The 22,951-nt window shown below is 47.1% G+C and overlaps 1 protein-coding gene across 1 annotated transcript in view; it reads left to right on the top strand.

Moving 5' to 3' along the window:
• TEX264 (testis expressed 264, ER-phagy receptor) overlaps positions 1-21,634 on the top strand; it is a 37,637-nt gene extending 16,003 nt beyond the window's left edge. Inside the window, exons 3-4 of the mRNA XM_075321641.1 lie at positions 12,359-12,515; positions 16,836-21,634. Coding sequence (XP_075177756.1) covers positions 12,359-12,515; positions 16,836-17,098 — 420 coding nt within the window. The 3' untranslated portion in view covers positions 17,099-21,634. The remainder of the gene's footprint in view (positions 1-12,358; positions 12,516-16,835) is intronic.
• The last annotated feature ends 1,317 nt before the right edge of the window (positions 21,635-22,951 follow it).

Here is a 22,951-nt window from a genome sequence, read left to right as displayed (position 1 = left end):
GATTTAATGCCGCCGCGCCAAATGATCACTGTTCAAATGTCAGATTAACGTGGCTTTATTGTTGGCATAGGTCTACGCTTTTCAGGAGCTCTGCTTCCTTCCTCAGGACTTAACAGAGAGGAGTAGAGAGGGGTGATTTAATGCCGCGCCAAATGATCACCGTTCAAATGTCAGATTAACGTGTCTTTATTGTTGGCATAGGTCATGTCCTGAGGAAGGGAGCAGAGCTCCTGAAACGCGTAGACCTATGCCAACAATAAAGACACGTTAATCTGACATTTGAACAGTGATCATTTGGCGCGGCGGCATTAAATCACCCCTTCTCTACTCCTCTCTGTTAAATCTGCCATTTGGGTGGCTACAGCCTTGATCAAAGTTATACACGCGAGTAAAGTAGTTGTGACTGTCACAACTGCATCTGGTGAGTATATTACTCCCCTCTCCTCACCCCGCATATATTGGGGTAATACCCTATCTGCGCTTTTATTTCCACAGTTTTTTCCTGTTTTCCAGTGCAATATAGGGCAGAGTGAATGGTGTAATTCAAAAGTACAACTCGTCCCACAAATAACAAGCCCTCATATGGCTATATTGACTGAAAAATAGTTATGGCTCTTGGAAGAAGGCGAGAGTAAAAACGGAAATTGCCGGGTGGTTTACTACATATCATACTGACCAGACATCGATCTGAGCCTCATAAAGAAGGCTTTTTTCAAATACCTTGTTTTGTCAATTTTGCCTTTGAGCGGCGCTATTGTGGCCCACTCATCCTCATCATGTGACCTCAGATCTGGTGATATCAAGTGAACTTTCAGTTGACTCTACATCATGGGCGGGCCCCAGCCTTCCTTGGTGACTGGGCTGTGGCCGAGTTTCAGTGCTCATCACAGCCCAGCATCTTGCGCGCTCTCTCCTTCGCCACAAGGCTCCGTGATGCTGGCCTGTGACGAGCGGTGAAACTTCACCCACAGCCCAGTCATTCAGGAAGACTGGGGCTGGCCTCAGTGATATCGTATCAACTGGAAGTTGACGTGACCTCACCAGATCTCAGAGGTCATTGAGCCCGGGAGTCACATGATGGGGATGAGTGGACCACAATAGCGCCGCTCAGAGGCATAATGTACTACACCAAGTATTTGAAAAAAAGCCTTTTCTGTGAGGTTCACATCATTGTGTGGCCACTATACGGAGTAGTAAACCACCCCTTTAAAGATATCTGACCTCTGGAAGTCCCAGGAGGGAGGCATTAATTCCATGTTTCCTATTATGATTTTAGCTATCCATATATATGAAACATGGTATATACAACTCCATCCATCTGGGTGTTATTAATTTGGGACTGGTGCGCAGGACACACTGCAATGAAAGAACATGCATTTCGTTCGTCATGGGGTCACAATGTTGAAAATGTACGGTATCCCCCATAACAATAGAACATACCGATCACAAAAATCTAATTATATCTAATCTTATACCGTATATGCAAAAACAAGCTCTAATAAAGCTGAGGAGAAGGAGAAAATATGGTTATGGCTTTTAGAATGAGGGGATGAAGAATCTAAAACAAAGTGCCCGGTCTTAAGGGTGGTTTTGGGGAGAAAAAAACACACGTGTCAAAAAATAGGAATATCCTTCTAAATATAAGGAATGTTTTAAGGGTTTGCCATAATGTCTGACTGAAGCAGATCTTCCACGACCACGAACCATGTCATTCGCTGTCCGTGTGCCCTGCACTTTCCAATTATTTCCAAAACATCACTGAATGCAGCAACGATTTTAAGTTGTTAAGTGAAAGGTTATTTTTCATTTTTACACTTTGGTTTTTGCGCTTTTGGTGATGATCCTGCACCAGTTATATTGGCGACGTGGTGATGATATTGGCGACGTGATGATCCCGCTCCAGTTATATTGACGACGAGGTGATGATCCCGCACCATTTATATTGGGGACGTGGTGATGATCCTGCACCAGTTATATTGGCGACGTGATGATGATCCTGCACCAGTTATATTGGCGACGTGATGATGATCCCGCACCATTTATATTGGGGACGTGGTGATGATCCTGCACCAGTTATATTGGTGACATGGTGGGGATATTGGTGACGTGGTGATGATCCCGCTCCAGTTATATTGGGGACATGATGATCCCGCTCCAGTTATATTGGTGATGTGGTGGTGATGATCCCACTCCATTTATATTGGAGACGTGGTGATTATCCTGCTCCAGTTATATTGGGGACGTGGTGATTATCCTGCACCAGCTATGTTGGCAATGTGATAATGATCCTGCACCATTTATACTTGCAGTGTTTCACTTGGACCAGTGCAGTACCAGGCTGTCACCTGTAGGTGGAGGTAGAGGTTTTCTCCCGTCTCAGCTCCTCTAGATTCTACTTTAACTGACTTTTAATTTTAGAGTATGGCATCTTTGCCCCTGCGGACTTATGGCAGGCTCTATCTGGGGTACCGCAGACTTTTTTTGGGTTCACTTCTCCATCTTTTGGAATTAAATACAAATATTTTTTTTTTTTCACCCATCTGAGACGTTCTCACTGTGTAAGAGCAGCTGGTAGATGTTGCCGCTCGTCACTTGTGCCGCTTCTCTTCTTTTTATGTAATGTATCAGATACCCTGGATATCAGTCGTACTCAAGGAAATCCCGCACCTCTGTGTTATTACCCAGACCCCTGCCAGACCCCTCAGGTGCCTCTTATCTTGTCACCATTTTGGAGCCCTGTGACATAATATTTTCTTTCGCACATAAAGCTGAAGTTTTAATTTGTAGAATTTTAGGTACATGCAATTTTTAATTTTTTGTTTACTGCATTTTTTAACTAAAAATATAAATTCTGTTGCGTTTTGATATTCCTCAGTATTTTTTACACCACTCCCCATGGGGAGAGAGATTCTCATATTAGTTGAGGCAGTGAAGTGTGTTCATATGTGTGTATGTGTGTATATGTGTGTGTATATATATATATATATATATATATATATATATATATATATATATATATATATATATATATATATATATATATATATATATATATATATATATATATATATATATATATATATATATATATATATATATAATAATTATTTTTTAGTGCCTTGCGAAAGTATTTGGCCCCTTTTGAATTTTTCAACCTTTTCCCACATTTCAGGCTTCAAACATAGAGATAAAAAATGTTTATTTTATAGTGAAGAATCAACAACAAGTGGGCCACAATTGTAAAGTTCAACGAAATTTATTGCTTATTTTAAACTTTTATAAAAAATAATAAACTGAAAATTGGGGCGTGCAATATTATTCAGCCCCTTTCCTTTCAGTGCAGCAAACTCACTCCAGAAGTTCATTGTGGATCTCTGAATGATCCAATGTTGTCCTAAATGACTGATGATGATAAATTTTAGCCCCTGTGTGTAATCAAATCTCCGTATATATGCATCTACTCTGTGATAGTCTCAGTGTTCTGCTTAAAGCACAGCGAGCATCATGAAGACCAAGGAACACAACAGGCAGGTCCGTAATACTGTTGTGGAGAAGTTTAAAGCCGAATTTGGTTACAAAAAGATTTTCGAAAACTTTAAACATCCCAAGGAGCACTGTGCAAGCTATCATAATGAAATGGAAGGAGTATCATACCACTGCAAATCTACCAAGACCCGGTCGTCCATCCAGACTTTGATCTCAAACAAGGAGAAGACTGATCAGAGATGCAGCCAAGAGGCCCATGATCACTCTGGATGAACTGCAGATATCTACAGCTGAGGTGGGAGAGTCTGTCCATAGGATAACAATCAGTCGTACACTGCACAAATCTGGCCTTTATGGAAGAGTGGCAAGAAGTAAGCAATTTCTCAAACATGTCTATAAAAAGTGTCTTTTAAAGTTTGCCACAAGCCACCTGGGAGACACACCAAACATGTGGAAGAAGGTGCTCTGGTCAGATGAAACCAAAATCGATCTTTTTGGGCACAATGCCAAACGATATGTTTGGCGTAAAAGCAACACAGCTCATCACCCTGAACACACCATCCCCACTGTCAAACATGGTGGTGGCAGCATCATGGTTTGGGCCTGCTTTTCTTCAGCAGGGACAGGGAAGATGGTTAAAATTGATGGGAAGATGGATGGAGCCAAATACAGGACCATTCTTGAAGAAAACCTGTTGGAGTCTGCAAAAGAACGGAGACTGTGACAGAGATTTGTCTTCCAACAAGACAATGATCCCAAACATAAAGCAAAATCTACAATGGAATGGTTCACAAATAAACGTATCCAGGTGTTAGAATGGCCAAGTCACAGTCCAGACCTGAATCCAATCGAGAATCTGTGGAAAGAGCTGAAAACTGCTGTTCACAAACGCTCTCCACCCAACCTGACTCAGCTCCAGCTGTTTACAAAGGAAGAATGGGCGAGAATTTCAGTCTCTCCATGTGCAAAACTGATAGACACTACCCCAAGCGACTGCAGCTGTAATCGCAGCAAAAGGTGGCGCTACAAAGTATTAACGGGGTTATCCGGCTTCTTTGACATTTTTTTTTTATTTCCCTATTGGGCTACATTGGGGCAGGTAAGTAGATAGAGACCACTTACCTGCCCTGCTGTCAGCCCCTCTCCCCCGGCTCAGAGCGGTCATGTGACCGCTCCTGTCGCGATTTTGCTGCTTCCGGTCATTTCATGTCAACATGGGCAGGGCCATGTTGACATGCAAATGTGGAACAGCATGTCGCCTCCCTGCTGGGTGTCTACAGTGTGAGCCCCGCCCCCTTCCCTGCACCCTCCCATACATTCCCCCGCACCCCTTACTCTCCAGTAACCTCCCCCTGCACTGCTGTGGGGTCCGTGACCTGGGGGCGGGGCCTGGCGGCAGCTGCCGTGGTGTCAGCTCCAGCACCAGGCCCCCTGCTCAGGATCACACATTCAAATGTACCGGCATCACAGATCACCGATGCCGGTACATTTGAAAGTGCTGATGAGAAGCAGCGCAGCGCTGCTTCTCATCACTGTCCCTCCGGCTGTCTGTGCTCTCTTCAGCACAGCGGTGACGTCACTATTGTGCTGAAGAGAGCACAGACAGCACACGAACGTGCAGGAGTGGCGGGGACCGAGGACAGGTGAGTATGTACTCCACATGTGTTCCTGATGGGGATGGGGGGAGGTTGCAGAGCCATATGTGTGCGTGTGCAGAGCCATATGTGTGCGTGTGCGTGTGCAGAGCCATGTGTGTGCGTGTACGGTGCAGAGCCATATGTGTGAGGTGCAGAGCCATATGTGTGCGTGTGCAGAGCCATGTGTGTGCGTGTACGGTGCAGAGCCATATGTGTGCGTGTGCGGTACAGAGCCATATGTGTGCGGTGCAGAGCATACGTGTGCGGTGCAGAGCCCGATGTGGGGCTGTTATTTGCAATGCTGTAGTGATACCAGGTCAGGTGCTGGGGAAGAATACTGACAGGGAATGTGTGTGTAGGGGGCGGGCAGAGGGCGAGGCTGGACACTGGGGTGGGTGGTGACAGCTCTGACTGAGGTTTTGCACAGGAAGTGGTCAGTTTGCTGGATCTGAATGTAAACAAGAGCTGCAGAGAATAAAGGGTGAATTCAAGAGGAACAAAAGTTAGAAAACAAAAAATAACAATGTAGGGGTGATTTATATGACAATACAGCTCAGATAAACTCAACAATTTTTGTTAAGCTAATGTCGGGCAACTCCTTTAACTTAAAGAGGACGAATAATATTGCACGCCCCAATTTTCAGTTTATTATTTTTTAAAAAAGTTTAAAATAAGCAATAAATTTCATTCAACTTCATAATTGTGTCCCACTTGTTGTTGATTCTTCACCAGAGCATTAAAATTCTCAGTCAAAGAGTTTTCTTTATTTTCATGACTCTGAAACTTGTAGATTCACATTGAAAGGCATCAAAACTATGAATTAACACATGTGGAATGAAATACTTAACAAAAAATTGTGAAACATCTGAAAATATGTATTCTTTTCTAGGTTCTTCAAAGTAGCCACCTTTTGCTTTGATTACTGATTTGCACACTCTTGGCATTCTCTTGATGAGCTTCAAGAGGTAATCACCGGAAATGGTTTTCACTTCACAGGTGTGCCCTGTCAGGTTTAATAAGTGGGATTTCTTGCCTTATAAATGGGGTTGGGACCATCAGTTGTGTTGTGCAGAAATCTGGTGGATACACAACTGATAGTCCTACTGAATAGACTGTTAGAATTTGTATTATGACAAGAAAAAAGCAGCTAAGGAAAGAAAAACGAGTGGCCATCATTACTTTAAAAAATGAAAGGCAGTCAGTCCGAAAAATTGTGAAAACTTTGAAAGTGTCCCCAAGTACAGTGGCAAAAACCATCAAACGCTACAAAGAAACTGTCTCACATGAGGACCACCCCAAGAAAGGAAGACCAAGAGTCACCACTGCTGTGGAGGATAAGTTTATCCGAGTCACCAGCCTCAGAAATCGCAGGTTAACAGCAGCTCAGATTAGAGACCAGGTCAATGCCACACAGAGTTCTAGCAGCAGACACCTCTAGAACAACTGTTAAGAGGAGATTTTGTACAGCAGGCCTTCATGCTAAAATAGCTGCTAGGAAACCTCTGCTAAGGACAGGCAACAAGCAGAAGAGACGTGTTTGGGCTAAAGAACACAAGGAATGGACATTAGACCAGTGTTAATCTGTGCTTTTGGTCTGAGTCCAAATTTGAGATCTTTGGATCCAACCATCGTGTCTTTGTGCAACGCAGAAAAGGTGAACGGATGGACTCTACATGGCTGGTTCCCACTGTGAAGCATGGAGGTGTGATGGTGTGTGGGTGCTTGGCTGGTGACACTGTTGGGGATTTATAAAAAAATGAAGGCATACTGAACCAGCATGGCTACCACAGCATCTTGCAGCGGCGTGCTATTCCATCCAAACCCAATCGAGATGGTTTGGGGTGAGCAGGACCGCAGAGTGAAGGCAAAAGGGCCAACAAGTGCTAAGCATCTCTGGGAACTCCTTCAAGACTGTTGGAAAACCATTTCCGGTGACTACCTCTTGAAGCTCATCAAGAGAATGCCAAGAGTGTGCAAAGCAGTAATCAAAGCAAAAGGTGGCTACTTTGAAGAACCTAGAATATAAGACATATATTCAGTTGTTTCACACTTTTTTGTTAAGTATTTCATTCCACATGTGTTAATTCATAGATTTGATGCCTTCAATGTGAATCTACAATTTTCAGTCATGAAAATAAGGAAAACTCTTTGAATGAGGTGTGTCCAAACTTTTGGTCTGTACAATATAATAATTTGCAGTGGTCAGAGCTAATTATGAAGGTATCCTCTCCCTCCACAGTCCCTTGGGCTTCCATACACCCCATGATACCTGACTGGCTGCTGCAGCGCTGCTTGGATCTGTCAGGGCAACCTATATATTATGTCCCTATATCCTTATCTTGGCGCCTCGTGGCCCATGCCCTCCGCTCTCCCTGACATGTTGGGTACATGCTGTATACTTGGGGAGACGTCACTGCAGCTTTCTGGGGAAGGTGGTCTCTATAAGGAGCCATGTTAACACTCTGCAGCCGCTCGCGTTTCGGGCCGTCGATGGCTGCGGTAAGGGAAGTGTGAATTGCCACCTGCTGTTTGTTCTCAGGTGAAAATGAGATCTGAGACCAAGAGAAGTGAGTGGGGGAGGAGGGGAGAGGAGCGCTGTTGTTCTGTTCCCCCGTGGTGCGCTGTCTCGCCTGCCGCTTCTTCCCATTTTCTCACGTCTTGTTATTTCTTGCTTGTCCCTCATCTTCTCATCCATTTCCCATCTTCTTCCATCAGGCTGCCTGCAATCGCTCCTTATTGTTTCCATCTTGCTTTATGTAGTTTTCCTGCGGCTTGTCGTAGCGGCGGGGGAGGAGGGAGCGCGGACACTGAAGGATGAAACTGACCCCAGGGGAGAGAGGAAGGAGGGGGACAGTATTACCCTTAATCTGACTCTCGGAGCCTCAGGAAGGTGCTCCGGACAAGTTCTCTCTATTTTTGAAACCTTTTAGGACGGAGAGGATTCCCCTCTATAAGATGCATGCCCTGCGGTCTCCTCATTGTTCCGCTTCTCTGCTCTCCTGATCACACAAACCCTATGTACCTCTATCCTCGCGGAACAGGAGACCCTCATTTCAGGAACTCCTTGTGGCCTGTGCCCTATGGTCATAAGGCACAATACAATCGATGTGGACGCCCTGCAGTCCATGCCCTACGCCTTATACCTTGCGCCCCCCACACTCGTCACTATCCTCATTAGTGCCCCTCTGTACTGTAACCACTTTTTTTTTTTCTTTTTTTCTTCTGCTCCCCTAATATCTCCACTTTTTTCCACCCCACCAGAGGCGTTCGGCGCCCTCCCCAGGCGTCATTGGTCGGGCCGCCCGCGCCGCTCCTGTCAGGATCGAACTTGTATTTAATGAGTCAGATCCAGCTGGGAATAAAATTTTAATGAGTTCGTGGTGAATAGTGGTGTCTCAGCTACCGAGGGAAGAACAGCTGCCCGCCGGCCCCCCCGTTTACTATATATATAATATATATAATATATATATATATATATATATATATATATATATATATATATATATATATATATATATCTATATATATATATATCTATATATATATTATAATATATTATATATGTATGTGTATATATATATATACTAGAAGGTGGCCCGATTCTACGCATCGGGTATTCTAGAATTTACGTATTGTGTAGTTCATGTATGATTTTTGTTATATATATATATATATATATATATATATATAGATGTTGTTGTGTGTAGTTACCAAGTGTTTGTGTAGGCGCTGTACATGTTCTGGGTGTTGTCTGGGTGTGGCGGGGGGTGAGAGCGGTGTTGTATGTGTGTTGCGTGTGTTGCGTTGTTTGTGGAGCGCTGTGTGTCTGTAGCGTTGTGTGTGTGTGTGTGTTGCGCGGTTTGTGTGTGTGTGGTGTGTTTTGGGGGGAGGTATGTTTTGTGCAATGTGTGTGTTGTGCGGTATGTGCGTATATTTGTGTGTGCCGCGGTGTTTGTGTGTTGGGTGTTGTGTGTGTGCAGCGTTGTCTGTGTGTGTGGGTGTCTGTGTAGGGCAGTTGTTTGTGGTTCCCAGTGTGTGTGTGTGTGTGTGTGTGTGGTGTGTTGTGCAGTGCGCGCGCGTGTGTGTGTGTGTGCATCAGCCTCTCTTCTCTCAGCCTACCTCTCCCAGCCTCCCTCCTCCCAGCCTCCCTCTCCCAGCCTCCCCAAGCATCAGCCTCCACCAGCATCAGCCTCTCTCCTTCCAGCCTCCCCCAGCATCAGCCTCCGCCAGCATCAGCCTCTCTCCTTCCAGCCTCCTCCAGCATCAGCCTCCCTCTCCCAGCCTTCCCCAGGATCAGCCTCTCTCCTCCCAGCCTCCGTCCTCCCAGCCTTCCCCAGCATCAGCTTTCCCCTCCCAGCCTCCCTCAGCATCAGCCTTCCCCAGCATCAGCCTCTCTCCTCCCAGCCTCAGCCTCTCTCCTTCCAGCCTCCCCCAGCATCAGCCTCTCTCCTTCCAGCTTCCCTCAGCATCAGCCTCCCCTTCCCAGCCTTCCCCAGGATCAGCCTCTCTCCTCCCAGCCTCCTTCCTCCCAGCCTCCCCCTCCCAGCCTCCCTCAGCATCAGCCTTCCGCTCCCAGTCTCCCCCAGCATCAGCCTCCCCATGCATCAGCCTCCACCAGCATCAACTTCTCTCCTTCCAGCCTCCCCCAGCATCAGCCTCTCTCCTTCCAGCCTCCCTCAGCATCAGCCTCCCGTTCCCAGCCTTCCCCAGGATCAGCCTCTCTCCTCCCAGCCTCCTTCCTCCCAGCCTCCCCCTCCCAGCCTCCCTCAGCATCAGCCTTCCCCTCCCAGTCTCCCCCAGCATCAGCCTCCCCAAGCATCAGCCTCCACCAGCATTAGCCTCCACCAGCATTAGCCTCTCTCCTTCCAGCCTCCCCCAGCATCAGCCTCCACCAGCATCAGCCTCCCTCGTCCCAGCCTCCCCCTCCCAGCCTCCCCCAGCATCAGCCTCTCTCCTCCCAGCCTTCCCCATGATCAGCCTCTCTGCTCCCAGCCTCCCCCAGCATCAGCCTCTCTCCTCCCAGCCTTCCCCATGATCAGCCTCTCTGCTCCCAGCCTCCTCCAGCACGCCGTGCTCCTCTGCCGACACTCACACACCCGATCGCATCCACTCACACACACCCGATCGCATCCACTCACACACACCCGATCGCATCCACTCACACACACCCGATCGCATCCACTCACACACACCCGATCGCATCCACTCACACACACAGACACTGACGATATCGCACATACGCGCTTATACTCACAACATCCGGGGATATCACATGCTTCTGGCCATGTGATCCTCCCGCAGGTCCTGGAAGCTCACAATACAATATCGCCGCCGAGAAGCAAGCCATATCCCAGGATGTTGTGAGTATGTGGATGCGATGTGATGTGTGTGTGAGAGTGAGTGTGATCTGATTTGTGTGTGTGTATGTGTGTGCTGTTATGTGTCTGTATTTTCCGGCGCTGCAGGACCTTGATGTGTGGATGCGATGTGATGTGTGTGTGATGTGTGTGTGAGAGTGAGTGTGAGCCGGTGTACACTGGTAACTATGATACACATCGGGTAACTAAGGGACCTTAGTTACCCGATGTGTATAATGGTTACCAGCTTTCACGGCCTCCGTCAAGATCCCAGCATCGCAAGGTTATGTCTGGCGCTGCCGGGATCCTGACGGAGCCGGTGTAGAAGCAAGCGATATCCCAGCATGTTGTGATGTGTGAGGTGTGTGTGAGAGTGAGTGTGAGAGTGAGTGTGATCTGATGTGTGTGTGTGTACTCACCTGGGAGTCGCGACTCCGTGTCAGTTGGGCCAGAGCGAGCGTGCATTGCGTGAGAGGGGCGGGGCCTGCAGAGAGCCGGGGCGAGAGGCCAATCCGTGTGGGGGGGCGGGGCCATGGAGAGCCCAGCGGCCAATCAGCTTTGTGTCACCGTAAGGACACAATTTCGGAGCATGACAGACAGACAGATAGACAGACAGACAGACAGACAGAATAAGGCAATTATATATATAGATATATATATAAATATTAATAAAATGTGCGTGTGTATACATTTATATGAATGTGTGTGTGTATATATTGTGTGTGTGTGTGTGTACATATATGTGTATGTGTGTGTGTGTGTGTGTGTGTGTGTGTGTATGTGTATGTGTATATATATATATATATATATATATATATATATATATATATATATATATATATATATATATATATATATATATATATAATATATATAATATATATATATATATATATAATATATATAATATATATATATATATATATATATATATATATATATATATATATATATAATCTCATTTTATTTATTTGCAGTGGTCAGAGCTAGTTATGAGGTCATAACTATGCATCCATAGAGGATGGGCGGACTAGTCCTGGTGAGTGTCCGCCTCTGCCCCAGCATTGGGGGAGACGGTAGCTTTCCTGACCAGGGGATCTCGTTCACAAATGTAAATATGGAGGCATCTCATGTCCACAAGTAGGAGCTAACCGGCTCTATGTGTCCAGGTGGCCATAAAATAGTACTGAGTGCCACGTTTTCCCTGACACATCCTAGGTCAGCGTTGGACGTGGCTGCGGGATGTGTAGTGTACAATGTATCACATGATTATACTGTGACGTGGTCCGATTGGGGTCTACATTGACACTGGCCAGATGCGTCCATTCTTAGACCTTTTACCATCTCCAGCAATGGTAGGATTACAAAACCCGCCATGCTTCGGGTAACTATCTCCCCTCTTCCTTCTCCATTTTTTTTCTGGACCAGTTGATGCCCTTCACCCCCATCATCTAGATACCAGGAGACAGATCCTATACTGATAAAGGTGACGACGTATGCACTGATTGTGGTGGCTAATGGCCTTCATTCCTCTATTGTTAGGATTTAGCCTGTATTATCCCCACCCACCATGTATCTGAGCGGAAGGGGCCGCTAATGAGAGGACTAAGCCTCTGCTCTCCTGGGTAGAGCTCCAGCATCACCGCAGGGCTCAGCGGGGCTGCCGCCTCTAATTAGGCCATAAGGGGAGCTGAGAGATATTGCAGAAGGAGGAGACCCCCGCACGGGCACGCTCGGCTGCGGAGAACCCTTAATCCGCTGCCATGCAGATTGCTCTGAGTCTGTGACCTTAATATGTGAACGTCTTCATGTATATAATGTGACCCCAATGATATTTGTGACCCCCTTCCCCCCCCCCCCCTCTCTGTTCTCTTCCAGGAGAGGAAGCTGTGTGCCCACCCTTATGTGGAGATCTATAAAGGGGATAAGATAATCTTCATGTGCCCCCTGTCTCGCCAAGATGACTTCTATGTACCTGAAATGAAAGAGCTGCTGCGGAAGGAGAGGGGCGAGGCACCGCTGCCCGAGGCTGAAGGTACGTGCGGTGTACCGGGAACCTCAAGCTAGACCTTTGGGGCTGTAATACAAGCTTCTTAGCATGGTGGGGGAGAGGGGGAGCCCTAATGACGTAGAACGTAGCCCTCAAACCATAACCCCCAAATATACAACGATTATAGGACTGTGAGTGCAAATGACCCAATAATGGAACCAATCGGCTACAGGGAAATGAAAGCCTTCAAAGCGGACCTTCGTCTGTGAGGGGCAGAGAGACCACCCCTTATTCTACAGCGGTTTCTGAATTCTCTATGCCTCTGGTCATCGTTGATCTGGCGAGGTCTGTAATCTGTCCTGTGACACTATGATGGCACGACTATTGATTCTGAGAAGTTCAGTTCTGTAGGAGAACGTCAAATTAAGTACCGTATTTTTCGTTTTAGAAGACTCACCCCAAATTTAGAGGAAAAAATGGGTTCAGTCTTCTAATCCGGTGGTGTCATACCGGAGGGGCAACAGCGGGGGTCACAGGAGGCAGGGGCGCTCGTGGAGCAGGGCAATGCTGCGGGCGGTGCAGTGGGTGTCCCAGATCCTCTGTGGTGCTGTGAGGCAGAGTAAACGTACAGGAACTGTCAGCAGTGCGGGCTTCAAAGAAATGGCGCCCAGAGGCGGCGCGTGCACAGATTGAGTTATCGGCTCAAGATCTCGGCTTGTCATTATCTGGCACGCGCCACCTCCCAGCGCCATTTTTAAGTCAGTGGGCCAGCGGGTGCGTGTGCGCAGATGAGATCCATTTGCGCACACGCCACGCGCCATTCTTGAAGCCCGCACCACCGACGTCTTCAGGATGACCCCTGCCTCACCGCCCACCACACAGAGCAGCCTGCACAGCGCCCGCAGCTCACAGCCCTCAGCATTGCCCTGCTTCCTGTGACCCCTCTCCACCTCCCCTAGTAAGCTACATTCGGATTATAAGACGCACCCCTCATTTTCCTCCCAAATTTTTGGATAGGAAGAGTGCATCTTATAATCTGAAAAATATGGTATTCATGTCATCCTCTATGTGGCTCCCTGCAGACTGTACAGATTACAGGTGTCAACAGGCTGTAAATAAAATCTGGTATAAGAAAATGGTCATTTCTCCTGAGACCCCGAAGTTCTCCATCCCCTGAATCACCGGTGTGATAAGTGCCCCCGCACGGGGTTACACATGGCGGACACCCTATTGATCTGCCATGTCACTGTATGCCACATTTCGGGTCAGGTCGTGCATGTGTTAGGGCTTTCGACTTTGTTCTTATCAGAAGTAAAAAGCGTCCCGAGACAATGGAGTCCGCCAGTTATAGGACGGGTCTGTTTCTTACAGGAATTTCTGTGAAAAGAGCCGTTTATAGGACCCAAAGCAAGCCATTATTTCTAGAGCGGCTGGGAACCTTTTTAGAAGTGGATGCTGCCAAAATGACTATGTTCACACAGGTTGTTTTTTTTTGGTTTTTTTAGTGCGTTTTTTTTCCCTGACCAAAACCTGATCTTGTGGCAGAAGTCTCCTGGTGGTTTTCTGCGTTTTTGGTATTGCTTTTGGCCAGGCTTTTATGGTGTTTTTATAGCCTTTTTTTTTGCACTTTTGTGATGTCCAGACCAAGGCAAAACTCGTGGGGTTTCAAAAGTACCCAAGTGCCGGGCCCGGGCCGGGATTGACCTGGATCCGGCACTCTGGTAATTAAAAAAAAAAAAAAGTAAAGCAAGCACGCTATACTTTGTCAGTCTCCGGCATCGCTGTACCTGTTCGGTAGATGCTAAAGTATATAGGCTCCTTTCAGGTATGCGACTGACTGCAACCAACCAATTTCTGTAATCTCATAGACTTTGCTGGGACTGTGAAAGGCAGTGTTTTTATTTGCGTGGATTTGCATAAAACAAAGGCTAAAAGCATGCTATTAAAACGCTGCAAAAACCGCTCTGTGTGAACATAGTCAAAGGAACCGAAAGTCCTGCATCTGCTCCACAGACAGAGCTGTGCTCGTGAAAAAAGAGGCTGGAGGCCCACAAAGATTTTTGTGAGGATGACGTATGGGATCGATATTGGCCGAACATCGGTGATCAACCTCTAGAGCGTCCCTGAGCCACAGGGAATAAAGCGTGTGGATGGCGGAGGAGTTAGTAGTGGTAGTGATCTCCACGGACAACATATTGGCTAGATCTCTATGGTCTCCTCTGCTTGCACCATGCTACCAGTATAATGGATCCATCACTTTTTTTGCAGGCTTTCACATGTTAGGTTCCCTACCCCTGATCTAGTCTTTTTGGCTGAGAGAGCTATGAACGCCACATATTTTAAAATGTAATTCCGTGAGAGCCATACTCACCAGGGAGGACCAGTAGTGGTGGAGCGGCTCAGAAGGTCCCAGGAGGCAGGATAGGCGATGCTTCGGGCACGGAGGAGGGGGTGTCACGACTCAGGAGGGTCAGTGTGTGGAGGGTCGTCACTACTGCTGCGGGCTCGTGGGGTGTCATGGAGCTGGGCGCCATTGATCTGACGGTGTGCAGGTTTGAATCTCCCGCAGTTGACGAGATCAATTTCAAGAAAATGGCTGCGGCGCATGCGCAGATCGACGCGATGGATTTCAAGAAAATGGCCGCAGAGTTAGATCTGTGCATGCTCCACAGCCATTTTCTTGAAGTCGATCTCGTCAACTGCGGGAGATTCAAAGCAGCACGCCGGCAGATCAATGGCACCCGCCTCTGCGACATCCCACGAGCCCGCAGCAGTATCGCCGACCCTGCGCCACCACTGCCGCCTGGTAAGCCATATGCGGTTTGTAAGACGCACCCCCATTATTTTTTTAAGAAAAAAAAGTGCGTCTTACAAACCGGAAGATTTGTCTGCAAGCCAGATGCGGCCATCAAAAGAGCCACATCTGGCCCGCGAGCCGTAGGTTCCCGACCCCTGGACTAGATATAGGCTGGGTGACCTCTGCTGCCTCGATGGGTGGCACATACCTTCCCAGCTCTCGGGTCAGCGCGGGGCTCCTGACACAAGGACTAGAAAGGTTGTGTCTCTCCTAATTGCCTTCTTTCAGATTCTGTACCTCCCGGGGTGCAATGTTTTGCTTCCTGCCGCCCTCCTGATGGGGGGTCTGGGACGTGGCACAGTCAGGATGGTAGACAGAGTCCTCCAGCTGTGTCAGCCACAATTAACATTATTTTGCACTTAATGACTCCCTAGAGCTGTGTCAGCGGCCGTGGGCAGTACCAGCTGTCACTGTCACCTCATCGTGTTACGTTGCCCTCTGCCCCGGCTCCAGGCACGTTCCCCAGCCAAGGTCATTACTTGTCCTGGTCGTCAGGCAGCATGAGAGGCGCAGATTCGGTTAATGTGCAGGCGGGGGGGCAGGACGTGAAGCTGACACCCCTTATCAGCTCCCTCTATTATTATCTGCGTCTGTTATTAGGCAGCTGGAAGCTGACGCACCACATGGGCGTTGGGTACAATAAATGGCATGGTATAATCTGCCGGGTTGGGGGCCCACCTGTGAGCGAGAGATGGGGTAGTCGTACTAAATTTAGGGATGTTACATCAGAGAAATGATGGTGAGATGGAGAGCGGCCATAATGGGAATGTAAAGAATTGGGTAAGAGGAGGAAAAGACGGATCCTAGAAACAACAACCCCTCCTCGTAGATTGCAACCACCGGGAAGACAGCATCCGCCTGGGTCCCAGCTTGAATTAAGAAATGAAATATAGGGACAGTGTGCAGTCCCATGTAAATAAAGACTTAAGAGTGACGCTTGCTGCCTTCATGCCGTAGAATCGACAACGGCTGAGAGCAAAGTGAAGAAACGTCAGAACTTAGGTCCGTAAAGTTCTGCTACTTCGTGTTTCATTCTCTCCATTGTCAGGGTCTCTGCTTCAGCTTTGTTACAGTGTGCCAGTGCAGTGAAAACTCACACCTCTTCCCAGTCATGCTACAAATGTGAAAATCCTCAGAATGCAGTTTTGCTACTTGCAGAAGTTGTTTTCATGTATCATGTTATGCTCTAAGGCAGTGTACCCCAACTCCAGTCCTCAGGAGCCACAAACAAATCATGTTTTCAGGGTTTCCTTAGCATTGCACAGGTGTTGGAACATCTCCCGTGCAATACTAAGGAAATCCTGAAAACATGCAGTGTTGGTGTCCCTTGCCTGGAGTTGGGGAACACTGCTCTAAAGTTTTGCAGTCTATGATCTCATCCTTAGGTCCCCTTCACACGTCAGTGATTCTGAAACGAATGTTGCTGTTTTTACACGTACCGGAATCACGGACATACGCAGACCCATTAAATACCTGTGAGTCTAATCCTGTCCCCCATATTCCCTCAGTTGCAGAGCTGGACCCCCTGCTTGAGGACACGCTAAGCCTGGAGCTGGTATCGGAAAATCGGGAAGAGACTGAGGCTGAAGGTTCCCAACGAAAGGAACAAACCGACAGCGAGAAGAGCCCCAGTGAATCGGGGGCAAGCGCATCCTCCTTTGAAGAACTGGACCTGGACGGCAACACTGCGGCCGCCAAAGCTCAACAGCACGCAAAAACAGAATGGAGTAAAATGCCGGAGAGCTGGGATAAAGAAAGAGCGGAGGAATGACAGACAGTAAATGAATCCTTGTAGACGTCACCATGATTATAGCAGTTAGTAAATCCTTCAGTGCGCTCCTCCCACCGTGAGCATCCGGAGGCGGAAGGGCACATTACTGCCATCCTGCATGGAGGTTTAGTTTACTGACAGTCTCTAACTTTTGTTTTTGCAGAGAAAGTTTTTTTTTGTTTTTGTTTTTTTGCATTCAAGATCTTCACTTTCCAGCCAAGAGAATTGATTTTTTATTTTTTTTGGCAAGGCAAATCTTATCTGAGCGAAGAGTTCGGGCCGTGATACCGGGGAGACGAGCGTCATGTAAAGACTGCGCCGCTTTGCTTCACACGTATTGATGAACGCACAGAGCGGGCAATTTAGTCCTCAGGGAGTCGGCAGCTTTCAAGGTTGAAGAAGAAGGTTTAGAAATAAACTGCACACGATGAAGACGCGGCCTCCAGATCCTGCCGCTCCCCTGTTGTGTCATGATAGAGTTACACAGAAATCTATGTGCACCAGAAAGAGCCGAAGGAGGGGACGACACAAAATAGTTATAAACACACGTGTATTTGTGGGGGAGCTGTAGAATTCCAGATTATCAAATATTCTGAATTGTTGGATGTCCATAGGTCATCTTTATAGACTTTTCTATCTAGAAAGAGATCCACCAAAGCCATCAGAGGAGCTTCCTCGCTGTTCTACAGGTTTTCCGATCATTCTGGTTCATTCAATACCGGAATATAAAAATACCGCTCTACATACTTGATCACATATGTCAGATCTGTGACGATATTAAAGGGATTCGGACCAAACCCGCACTGCATGTAAGCCTAGAGGGTTGTTTAGGTCTCTGAGACGTTGCCACATTTCGGAGGAAACAAAAGCCTCAACACATCAGTTTTGCCAGAATTGTGGAGTAAAAGTTTGCCAGTCCCGTCCAGCATTGCACCATTTTTCAAAAGTTGGGGCGAGTGCAGCCAAACATTAACTACACTTTATGCCATATGTACTGTGTTTTTTCCAAAAATAAGACCTCCCCCAAAATTAGGCGATAGGAGGGATTTTCAGCGTCTTCGGAGCAAGGCTTAAATATAAGCCCTACCCTGGAAATAAGCCCTAGTCGCTGTTCAATAATGAAGTGTCCGTGCAGCTAAAAAAAGCTATAGAATACAGCAGGACAATTTATTATAGACAGCGGACACACTGCAATCTCACTCAATTGACGTCGAGCAGAAGTTCTGCAGTGATCGCACACATCAGATCGCACACATCAGATCGCACACACACACTCACCACATCCAGCGATACCAATTTCTTCGGGCCAGCAGGATCCTGAAACGCAGTGTGGTGGAGCACAAGGACCTGTGGGTGGAATACTTACAGGACCTGTGATGTGTTCCATCGCCAAGTCCTCCATGCGTTGCACTGCACTCCATCCCATCTATCCATACAACGGAGGCATTCTGTACCGCTGGATGTGGTGAGTGATTAGTAAGTGTGAGTGTGTGATCTGATGTGTGTGTGTGTGCTCGATTTGAACGGTAGTTGTGTATGTGATCTGATATGTGTGTATGTATACGAGTGTGTGATCTCATGTATGTGAGTGTGTCGGCCAGAAGCAGGGGAGGACGGTGTGCAGCACACCTGCAGGGAGCACCCACCGGAGATCACAGGAAGGACCTCAGAGCTGCGCAGATGTCCACGGTCTGGTAAGTATGAGTCTCCTGGAGAGGGGGGGAGTGTTATTTATTTTATTTTTTTTTTTTTGGGGTGGGGGGGTGTAAACTTACCCCCAACCATGTTTCTCTAACAATAAGACCTACACCAAATATAAGCCCTAGCGCTTTTCTTTGGGGCAAAAAAAAGTATAAGACAATGTCTTATTTTAGGGAAAAACACGGTACTTCCGCCTCTGACTGAAGTCCATCTTTTGTGGTGGCGCACGGTTGCTGCAAGTTTTGCCGACTTCATGGAGCGATATGCTCCTCTTAACACTAGAAGTCCCAGAGAGGGGTCATTTAACATTTCTACCTTTGGAACCCAGAGACTGGTCGAATGACCTGAAGGATTTTAGCTAACATCCTATAATCACCGTCTTTTGTTCTGTAATTAAGGCCATTACTGTCGCACCACAGGAGGTTGTTGTTTTCTATTGAGTTTAGCCATTTAGTTTCTAGTTAGTTCTATTCAGTTTGAACTAAGGGTCATTTGACCCTCTTTCGGGACTTCAGGGGGAGCTCGAAATTTCTGGGACTTCTAGTGTTAATGAATTTGGCGCATTTTACTCCAATGCTCCCTTTTCTATGATTGGCACACAAAGCACCAGTGGTGATGATTCTGACCCATAGTTTCTGTAAAGAAGCCAGACCCAGGAAGGCAGCCTAAACCAATGCATCTTCTCCTGGTTCAGCTTGAAAGACAGGCTTTTCTTTTTTTTTTTTTTTTGTGGATGAGAAGCTGCATCACAGATCTCCTCACCCAGACTGGTCGTTTTCCTGGCCTCTTCTCTTCCTTCCCCATAGTCTGAAGATTCCTGTTAAGATTTAATTCTGCCTGTTGTTTGGGTGACCCAAAGCTGATGACCGGTCTGTTACTTTTATGCACAATTCTGAGCTCTGATGCAAGCTTGTGCTTTTGTATCAAAATGCTGGAAAACCAAACCAGTAGACCTGTAGCAAACGCATGTAAATTCCTGCTAACTGGTCTGGAGACTTTTTTTTTTTTTTTACATGCCAGATTAGGCCTAAAACACACTTCCGCAAAAAAACGTCCGTATGACACGGTCCGTTTTTCGGGTCCGTGTTCCGTATTTTTGGGGCGTTTCTCCGGTACGTATGGCATCCGTGTGATGGCGTATGCGAGCCGTGTGTGCGTGTGGAATGTCCGTTTTGACATAAAATACGTACGTGTGCTGTCCGTGTGCTGTCCGTTTTTAAAGGCCCGCATTCTTACCCAATTAACGATTTTAATCATTCATCATGAGATCCTGGTGTTGTTGTTTGCTTTCAAATGACCTGATAGATTGGAAACAAGTGTTTCAAATTTTGTGATGAAAAACGGACACGGACGATACGTGCTGAACACGGACATACTCCGTGTGCAATCCGTGCAAGCACAGACCCATAGACTAAAGCGGGTCCGTGCCTGCGTGTTGCCGGCAAAAAACGGACATGTCGTCCGTGCAGAAAAGCGCACACACGTACTTACGACACGGACACACGTTCCGTGTGATTTTACGTGCTTGTGCCATCTACCATTGAATAACATGGGTTTCCGTGTGTACGTGTCTCCGGTACGTGCAAATACGTACCGCACACGTACAAAAAAAACGGATGTGTGTTGCGGGTCTTAGAGATAGATAGAATATCCAAAACAAAAATCCAGAAAATCACATTGTTTAAATTAAATAAATTTATTTGCATTTTATAGAGAGAAATAAATATTTGATCCCCTACCAACCATTAAGGCTCTGTTCACACTAGAAAAAGGATTTTTGTCGAAACTTCTTGAGTCTGAAAGATTAGCGCACTTGAGGTAAAAAACGCACCAATGACGCACTGAAAACCGCATGCGTTTTTACCGCGTTGTTGTGTGTTTTTACCGCGTTATTACCACAGGTTGGTCCCTGCGGTTTTTTTACTATTATCTATGGGAAAAAAACAGGTACCTGCAGAAAAGAGGTGACATGCACATTCTTTTTCTCAAGAAATTCTGCAGAAAGAATGTTCCTGAGAAAATAATGCACTGTGCACACAGCTATTTTTTTTTTCCATAGGTTTTGCTGGGGAATGTCTGCAGAAAGGTTACAACCATTTTCTCAAGAAATTTCTATAGCAAAAAAAACGCGGGTAAAAATGCAGTGTGTGTACAAGACCTAAGCATTCTGGCTCCTACAGACACTCAGACCCTCCTAATCAACTTGTTACCTGCATTAAAGACAGCTGTCTTACATTGTCACCTGTATAAAAGACTCCTGTCCATAGACTTAATAAACCAGTCAGATTCTAACCTCTACAACATGGGCAAAACCAAAGAGCTTTCTAAGGCTGTCAGGGCCAAGACGATAGACCTGCACAAGGCTGGAATGGGCTACAAAACCATAAGTAAGACGCTGGGTGAGAAGGAGACAATTGTTGGTGCAATAGTAGGAAAATAGAAGAAATACAAAAAGTGTCAATCACCAACGATCTGGGGCACCATGGGAAAATCTCACCTCGTAGAGTGTCGAGGATCATGAGGAAGGTCAGAGATTAGCCTAAACTACACGGGGGGAACTTGTTAATGATCTTAAGGCATCTGGGACCACTGCCACCAAGAAAACCATTGGTAACACGTTACGCCTTAATGGCTTAAAATCCTACAGAGCCCGCAAAGTCACACTGCTTAAGAAGGCACAGGTGTAGCTGGCCCGTCTGATGTTTGCCAATGAACACTTGGATGATTCCGAGAGTGATTGGGAGAAGGTGCTTTGGTCAGATGAGACAAAAATGGAGCTTTTTGGCCTTAAAGGGAACCTGTCATCAGAAATTTTGCTTTAATCCTAAAAGTTTCCCCCTCTGCAGCTCCTGGGCTGCATTCTAGCAAGGTTCCTGTACTTTTTGTGGCCCCTTTTAAACCAAATTAAATACTTTATAAACTTGTTCCTTTTGCTATGTAAATTTTGTAAATCGTCCATGGGGGCGGGCTCTCTGCTGACCGTTGCTGTTCCTCCAGCAGATTGACGCCGCCCCCCACGCTCGATTTCATCCATCAGGACGCCGCCCACTGCGCCCGAGGTGCCGCCCACGGCAGGATCGCTGGTGACGTGTGTCACAAGCACGAGATTATGGGCGGCGCTGTGATTGCATCGCAAGTGCCCGCCCATAATCTCGAGGACGCGCTTTCCCCCACTGCCTCCAGCGTTCTGCGCAAGCGCTCGCCGGCCAAATGACTCGACGTCACCTCCTTCCCATCTTACCCTGCAGCAGGGCAAGATGGGAAAGAGGTGACGTCGGGTCATCTGGCCAGCAAGCGCTTGCGCAGAACGCTGGAGGAAGAGGGGAAAGTGCGGTCACGAGGTTATGGGCGGCACTTGCTGATGACACTCACAGCGCCGCCCATAACCTCGTGCCTGCGCAAAACGTCACCAGCGGTCGCACAGCGCATGCGCGGGACCACGGGCGCCCAGGGGCGGTGTCCTGAGATATGAAATTCAGCGTTGGGGGGCGGCGTAAATCTGCTGGAGGAACAGCAACGGTCAGCAGAGAGCCCGCCCCCATGGACAATTTACACAATTTACATAGCAAAAGGTACAAGTTTATAAAGTATTTAATTTGGTTTAAAAGGGGCCACAAAAAGTACAGGAACCTTGCTAGAATGCAGCCCAGGAGCTGCAGAGGGGGAAACATTTAGGTTTAAAGCTAAATTTCTGATGACAGGTTCCCTTTAACTCAACTCGCCGTGTTTGGAAGAAGAGAAATGCTGCCTATGACTCAAAGAACACCATCCCCACTGTCAAGCATGGAGGTGGAAACATGTTTTGGGAGTGTTTCTCTGCTAACGGGACAGGACTACTTCACCGCATCAATAGATGGAGCCATGTTTTGTAAAATCCTGAGTGACCACCTCCTTCCCTCTACCAGGACAATAAACATGGGTCATGGCTCGGTCTTCCAGCACGACAATGACCAAAATATACAACCAAGGTAACAAAGAAGTGGTTCAATAAAGGGTGCATAACACGCTGCGACATCGCTAGCGATTGCTAGCGATGTCGCAAGTGATAGCACCTGCCCCCGTCGTTCTAGCGATATGTGTTGATCGCTGCCGTAGCGAACATTATCGCTACGGCAGCGTCACACGCATATACCTGTTCTGCGATGTTGCTGT

This window comes from Anomaloglossus baeobatrachus, chromosome 8 (genome assembly GCF_048569485.1).
Source record: "Anomaloglossus baeobatrachus isolate aAnoBae1 chromosome 8, aAnoBae1.hap1, whole genome shotgun sequence".
Taxonomy (NCBI): domain Eukaryota; kingdom Metazoa; phylum Chordata; class Amphibia; order Anura; family Aromobatidae; genus Anomaloglossus; species Anomaloglossus baeobatrachus.
Note: the sequence above shows the minus strand (reverse complement) of the source record. Positions and strands in the feature narration are given on the sequence as shown.